This window comes from Dipodomys spectabilis, unplaced genomic scaffold (genome assembly GCF_019054845.1).
Source record: "Dipodomys spectabilis isolate Male_0828 unplaced genomic scaffold, ASM1905484v1 ptg000032l, whole genome shotgun sequence".
Classification (NCBI taxonomy): Eukaryota; Metazoa; Chordata; class Mammalia; order Rodentia; family Heteromyidae; genus Dipodomys; species Dipodomys spectabilis.
In genome coordinates, this window is record NW_024870709.1 from 204,421 (window position 1) to 212,192 (window position 7,772).

Genomic DNA, 7,772 nt, shown 5'->3' on the forward strand with positions numbered 1-7,772 from the left:
GATCAGATAAGACTGGTGACTAATATTGGAACAAAATAGGAAGAATACTCAACAGAAGGAAAAATGATAGGAAGGTTTTCAGAGAATGAAATCAACAGTTTTGTGAGAATCCCTGTCCAAATTTTTCAATAAAGTAATGGATTACCATTCATGCCTTATTATCTAAATTCAAGTGTCTGAATTCTCTTTTTTCTATTTTTTTTCTTTTTGCTTATGTGGTGCTTAGGAATCGAACCCAGGGCCTCAAGCATGCAAGGCAAGTGCTCTACCGCTGAGCCACCTTCCCAGCCAAGTGTCTGATATTCTCGAGTTTATATTCACCCCCAAATTGAATTTCATGGCTACTAACATGAAAGATAATTGAAAAATTTAGATTCTGCCTGATTCTGAAAATAATGACAAGTCAAATCTAGGCAAGTAAGATAAGTAAAAATAAACAACAAAACAAAAATATAGTTTTTATTTTACCCCTTTAAAGTGCTGTTTTATGACAGGAAGGTAAGATATTGGGGGTAGAGTGAGAATAAACAGTATGTTTCAATCAGACACTTGTGGATACAGCTATTTATCAATAATAGCTAGAAAGGTGGATTGTTAGAACTCACCATTACTGACATTTGGAATCAGGTATTTTTGGTTATTGGTGACTATTTTGTAGCATTTTGATCATTCCTGTTGTTATCATTAGATACCAGAAATCTCAGAAATAAAAAATATAGATCATTTTTTTTTTTGGTGCTAGTAGTGGGTCTTGAACAGTCTGGGTGTTTATTTATTTATTTATTTTTCTCAAGGCCAGTACTCTACCACTTGAACCATAGGCCTGCTTCCAGTTTTTTGGTGGCTAATTGAAGATAGGAATCTCACAGACTTTCTGCCTAGTCTGGCTTTGAACTGCTGTCCTCAAATCTCAGCCTCTTGGACTAGTCAGGATTATAGGCATGAACCAATGGTACCTGGCCCCAAGTTGAGCCAATTGAAACTTTCTCCAGAGATTTCCAAATGTCTCCCAGAGGACAAAAATAGCCATTGTTGAGAGTAGCTGACACATGTGTGACATTCTTTCAGTGTTTCTATTCCTCCTGTAGAGGAGAGAAAGGAAAGTCCTGAAGTAGAGACGTTAGGGCAGCCCTGAGAGGAGGGCCCTGTCCTTTTTGGGAAGCCACTATACGTGTGCTGTATAGGATCCTGCAACAAGAACCGTCTGTCTTCACAATTTTCTGATGGCTAATTGGAGATAAGAATCTCACAGACTTTGCTGAATGGGCTGATTTAAACCTCAATCCTCAGATCGTAGCCCCTAGCATTACAGGTATGGGTCACCAGTGCCCAACCTAGTCACTATTCTGAATTAACTTTAACTTCTGAATTAAATGTGCTAGGAACTTTAGGAAGAGGAAAAGAAAAAAAAAAAGGTTTTTTAGAATTCCAGAAATACGCTTCCGAATTTATGTATCATGCAAAATTCGGACACAGTCTGCATTGGAGGAAAGAGCTTAGTTTCTAGTTGAAGTGAGATTTTTTTTCTCTTTTATCTTTTTTTCTTGTTGTTTCTATATTTGAGTCAGGCTATTTATTTATTGTTATTGGTTGCGGGGCTTGAACTCTGGGCCTGGGCGCTGTCCCTCAGCTCTTTAGCTCAAGACTAGTGCTCTACCATTTGAGCCACAGTGCCACTTCCAGTTTTCTGATGGTTAAATGGAGATAAGAGTCTCACAGACTTTCTTGCCCGGGCTGGCTTTGAACCACAATCCTCAGATCTCAGCCTCCTGAGTAGATAGGATGACAGGTGTGAGACACCAGTGCCCGGCTAGGCCGGTTATTATTCAACAACAAATATATATTCATTGAAAGAAAACGAGAGACAAAAGTTCAGCTTCTTTCCATCTCTACTACCTCAGTTGACCTAAATGTATAGGAAAGAAGACAATGTGGGAAGTGCTTACAAATAACATATGTAATCAGGCCCCCATGAATGTCCTTGGCTTTTATGAGATGTTGATGTTTCTTGGGATCTGAGTGAAGTTGGAAAATGGAGGTTCAGGGTGGATGGAAGGAAGTTGGTAAGTAACTGCAATGACTGAGGGAAAGAGGCAGAAATATTTCCTCCTGGCTTGAGAGAGAGGTTTTTGGAAAGAGAAGAGAGAGAGGAGGTGGCCACATTTCCTACATCCTCTCAAAATTCTGCTGCAGAACCCATGTATTAGGTGATAGGAGATCTAGAAGGAGTTCCAATCAGTTTTGCCTCTGGGAACCTAATCTGACTTCAGCCGAGCTAATTAAAATGATTTTCCTTAAAGAAAACCAGAGTGTCCCAAGTCATGAGCTCATCTGATTGTCAACAGTGAGTGGCACACAGGAGTTGTTTAAATATTTGTTGGCTCAGTCAGGGGATGAATAATACACTCTGCCCATTACTGCTGGTATATAAAGGTCCGCAGGGGAGAAGAAGACATAGCCTTCTTCAGAATCCTTCTCCGACAACTCCCACACACACTCTGTCTTCTTGACAACATGTGCTGCAACTACTACGGCAACTCCTGTGGCTCTGGCTGCAGCTCTGGCTGTGGCTATAGTAGTGGCTATGGCTGTGGCTATGGTTCTGGCTGTGGCTATGGTTCTGGCTGTGGCTATGGCTCAGGCTGTGGCTATGGCTCAGGCTGTGGCTCTGTCTATGGCTGTGGCTATGGCTCCCGCTATGGCTGTGGCTCTGGCTCTGGCTATGGCTGTGGCTCTGGCTATGGCTGTGGCTATGGCTCCCGTTATGGCTGTGGCTCTGGATGTGGTTCTGGCTGTGGCTATGTCTCCGGTTATGGCTGTGGCTATGGCTCCCGTTATGGCTGTGGTTATGGAAGTGGCTATGGCTCCTCTTGTGGCTACCGGCCATTTTGCTACAGAAGCTGTTATTCTTCTTGCTGCTAAGACATTACTCTTAGAGGAACCTTGGTCTTGAAACGATACTTCTGAAGATAATGCTTCTTTGAGAATTCATAGCCAAGATTTCCGTTTTCAAGAAATGACAGGCTTGCTCCAGTCTTGGACCTCCAACTACGCACACCTTCCCACGGCATCTCTGAGGTCCTAGGTCCTCGGGCACCATCTCACTATTTTCAAATGTTAGCCTTTGCTTCCTTGAGCTCTGACTCTCTGGTCTGTGTTGATGACCAGAGAACCTACAATTAAAGAAATTATGTATTTTCAATAAACATTTTCCTTGGCTTTTCGCAGATCTTTGTGTACTTGCTGGTGAACTGCATGTTTGGAGTCCCTTGGACTGACACTACTGTGGCTGAGATTTAGGCGTTTCTTGCTCTATCACACTCAGGTCTTTATCATCACTAGTGTCTTCTCATCCTAATTTTCATGTACCACGTGCCTGAGCACTCACATACCTGAGCGCAAGTCATGGAATTGATTTGTTTCAGAATTGTGCTTTGGAAATGGCACTGTTTTTAGAGTGGAGAGGAAAGAAAGGGGGAGGGATAATGATCCAAGACAAAAGTGCCAGGCAGAGGAGATGTTGCCTACGAGCATAAAGAAGCTCATACTACTCCAGCTTGAGTATAAAAAGGAAGGCATTTTTTACAGAATTATTGAGAAATTAGTCAGGTGTTTGGCCCAGAAAAGGTATCTTGAAGAAAGGAGAAGTTAGAAGAAAGAATATGTTATCTCATAAGCTTCATTTGGTAGAGGGACAAATATATTAGTTTATAAATATTGAGGTTTATAGATAAGTGTTTGGTTCCCAGCAGTCCACATTCTAGCAGAGCATATAGAAAAACTACCAAAATAACGATGCATTGGGACACTTGTAATAGGATGAATGAAACAGCTTATTGCAAAAGAAAATGATTGACAGATACTTCATGAAAACATTTTGAAGTTGGGCCATTTGAGTGGATAATAATAAAAATGCTCATAGCAAAGAACAACTAGAAAGTTCATTATCAAGTTCAAAGGGCAAAGAATCCATTAACACTGGGCATGATTAGATATTCCTTCTTTATTAGTAAGAAACAGCTAGGTCCCGTTTTTTAGAGTGGAGTTCTTTTGCCCCGAGGTGGCTGTGGCCATGGAATTAAAATGCCCAGTGTAGTTCCTGATTGGCTTTCTAGAGTAGAGGGTATCCAACTTTTTGAGTTGTGACTGTGATGTCCTTTTGTCGTTTGACAATACACCACTCTGCCACTTAAATTCTATCTCAGAGAAAAAGACTTAGTAACAACCATATTTAATCAGTGGTAATAAATGACCCCACGAAGGGGTCATTATACAAAGGCAGAATCTTTCAGTACCCTGCAGCTTCAAGATTTCACAGAAGTCACCTGCAGAGATGATGGCTCTATAGTCAGTAGCCCAGGGAGTAATATGAGGGTTTATCTAGGGGAGAATTTGTTCAACTGAAAAAGACTCACACTTTCTTCAAAGAGCAGGATACTTTTTAATATCCGGTCCATATATAAGGTAGATCTGAGTACTTGTTCTGAAGTCCATATGATTAAAAACAGTGGAAAGGAATTCAAATAATGATAACTCTTTGAAAATCTTTCTGTTTTATTATGCTCCTTGTCATTGAAAGTATCCTGAAACAAGAAGGGATATCATTGAGAGGCATGTAGAAGATAATTTATATATCAAGGAAAGGATCTCCATCAAAATTGAAATGAGCTGGGTGCTGGTGGCTCACGCCTGTAAACCTAGCTACTCAGGAGGCTGAGATCTGAGGATCACAGTTCAAAGCCAGCCCAGGCAGGAAAGTCCATGAGACTCTTAGCTCCAATTAACCACCTGAAAACCTAAAGTGGCAATGTGGCTTAAGTGGTAGAGCACTTGTGTTGAGTTGAAGAGCTCAGGGACAGCGCCCAGGCCCAGAGTTTAAGCTCCAGGACAAACCAGAAAATAAAAAAATCTGGAATGATGTGATTTTCTTAGTCAAAGAGAATTTTGAACTTGTGTGAAATGAGAAAATGGAGATTATGCTGAGGAGACAGGGACTATAAATTTGGAAGTAGTTTGTGTATGGGTAGTATACACATGCTTGTGTGTGTGTGTATGTATGTGACAAATAAGTCTGGTAGAAGTTTAGAAAATAAATATTTTCCTTTACATATCTAATTTACATTATGGAGGGGAAGAACAGATAGTTTACACTAGGAAACTTTAAAACAATAGAAATGACTCTTTCAAATAAGCTTCTTTTAAATAAGGAAGCTCAGATGGTTTTCACTGATGATCCACTGCACCTTACTTTTAGAAACAAGTTAATGAATTATAGTAGAAGACCTTTTCTTTTTCTTCCTTTTTTACTTTTGGCAGAACTGGGGTTTCACCTTATGGATTTCTGCTTGGCTTGCCGAAATGATACTTTACCATTTGTGCTACTAATTCGCTAGTCTTGATTGTGGCTTCTTGTTCTGGAGATTGCATCACACTGATTTTTCCATTCTATCCTGTCTTTGACTGATAATCCTCCAGATCGCAGCTACTTGAGTGGCTAGCTTGTTTTCTGATGATTTAGTTTTGCCTTTTACTTTATCATCAAATTGCATTAAGTATTTGAACAGTTTTCCTTGGATTTGGTAGAAGGAAAAACTTATTTTTATTGTGAAGGGGAGTATGACAACAGTAAATATCAGCTGCCTAACATTGCAGAGTGGGAGGAAGTGAAAATGGAAAATAGTCTAACTTTACTCTAACATAAAGTGAGGGGATGGAGACTTATTTTCCCTGAAATTAAATTTAATATTCTATGCCACGAAAATGTGAAAGATGTAGGTTGTCAAAAATTCTTGTAAAATTAAATTGCTCTGTCTAGTCATGGTCTAGAAAAAATATCAGTGGAAGCATACAAATAAATAATATGTTAAAAACCTCTCAGGGAATAAAACTGGTGACATATTAATATGGAAAAGGCCATGGAGCTTGGAGGATTTGAATCAATGCTGAATATATTTTAGTGGAAACAACAGTAAGAGAGGACAATCATAATTAGAAGACACACCTAAAGTGGAAGGCTTTTATTTTCACATGGATATTGCTGACCTCTGGTACTTTCCGTCACCTTCCCTAAAACTCCATGTGTCTAGATTTGTTACTACCCAGGAGTAGGAACCTATATTTCATATCTTGAGTATCTTCCCTAAAAAATAGTTCCTTCCTGGCTGACTATTCTGCTCCTAATTTATTTCATTCAAGGGTTTGTACTTAGGCATTTGTGTTTTAAGCCTCTGACTTTATCTGTTGTTTTCAATATTAATCAGTATTCATGTCCTCATCCGTGGTGGTGCAAAAAGTGGGCTGGAAGGGAGAGGCAGAAGGCTTAAACGTAAGGCATACAGCTGGGTACTGGTGGCTCACACCTGTAATTCTAGCTATTCTAAAGGCTGAGATCTGAGAATATCATTTCAAAGCCAGTTTGGGCAAGAAAATTCATGAGACACTGATCTCTAATTAACCACCAAAAAGATGGAATTGGAGGTGTGACTCAAGTGGTAGAATACCAGCCTTCAGTGAAAAAGATAAGGGACAGTGACCAGGGTTTGAGTTCAGCCCCCGCACACACACACACACACACACACACACACACACACACTCACACGTTGTGAACCACAATAACTGGGTTATTGATTGAGATGAGATCTACTTTATAGCTTTGTGAGGGCTGACCTCAAATCTGGATCTTCCTGTTCTCTACCACCAGAGTCGCCATGATTAATAGTATAAGTCACTCTATTTGGCTCATACATTGCTTACAATATTTTAAGACATTGGCTAGAGCTCTCAAGTAAGCCTAACTTCTGATCACAAAAGCCAAAGTTTTAAATAGGGAGTTGCTGTTTTGTCATGATTTAAATATACTAAAACAGCTGCAGCCAACTTCTACATCTGTTCTTTAAAGTGTCTCATAAAAGATGGGTCTCTTGGAAAGAGCAATATTTTTATGTCAGCAGATATTAGAAAACCATTCTCACCAATGGCTTCAAGAACGGAGGATATTCTCAAGGAAAAATGAAGGGTGAAGGCTCTCTCAGTCATACCTGACAGAAGTGACTTGGGAACAAAATATTAAAACAAATTTTATCTAAGACCCTTGAGTTGCATTGAGGACAATGAGATCTTTCATGTATGTTTGGATTTTACAAAAGAACAACTAGACAAGTGAGATGTATGACCATCAGAAATGAGAGCTCACTGTTAACAGCAAGCATCTAAGCATTCAGAAGAGAAGATTTTATGTAGCATAATGAAGAATGCATTCTTGAACTTGAAAATATAGTAATTGTGTGGCTTCAGTGAGTTTCCTAACCTTTGTTCCTACTTTTATATACTATTTGTTGTCTGTGTCTTTCATAGTTTCATTGGATAAAACAGATTATAAATTATAAGAGAGTCAAAAATCTTTTTTTAAAGGATGTTAATTTGAACTAAATGAGCTCCTTAAATTGAGTATTAAGTATCAAGGAATGAGCCTAGCAGTAAAAATATGTTTTAGAAGTTATACTCATGGATGTTTGATTCATAGAAGTATAAAAAATTGAATTTCTGTATATAACAGCCTCTGATTTCACTGACATTGCCTACAAATTAATTTGAAATTAATGAGCTAATGGAAGTAATTAGTCAAACTTATTTTATTTCTTTTTGGTGCCAGTCCTAGGACTTGAACTCTGGGCCTAGGAATGTTCTCATAGAGCTATTCTGTTCAAGGTTAGTGCTCTTGCACTTGAACCATAGCTTCATTTCCAGATTTTTTTTGTCAGTCGTGGGGCTTG

The 7,772-nt window shown here is 39.2% G+C and overlaps 1 protein-coding gene across 1 annotated transcript; it reads left to right on the forward strand.

The window, feature by feature from the left end:
* Nucleotides 1-2,514: 2,514 nt before the first annotated feature.
* Nucleotides 2,515-2,922, forward strand: LOC122105475 (keratin-associated protein 21-1-like). Its single transcript, XM_042676727.1, has one exon. The coding sequence runs from the start codon at nt 2,515-2,517 to the stop codon at nt 2,920-2,922; it is 408 nt and encodes a 135-aa protein (XP_042532661.1).
* Nucleotides 2,923-7,772: the final 4,850 nt, after the last annotated feature.

Excerpts from the sequence above, each read along its gene's own strand:
- LOC122105475 (XM_042676727.1), top strand. The coding sequence starts at position 2,515 with ATGTGCTGCAACTACTACGGCAACTCCTGTGGCTCTGGCTGCAGCTCT.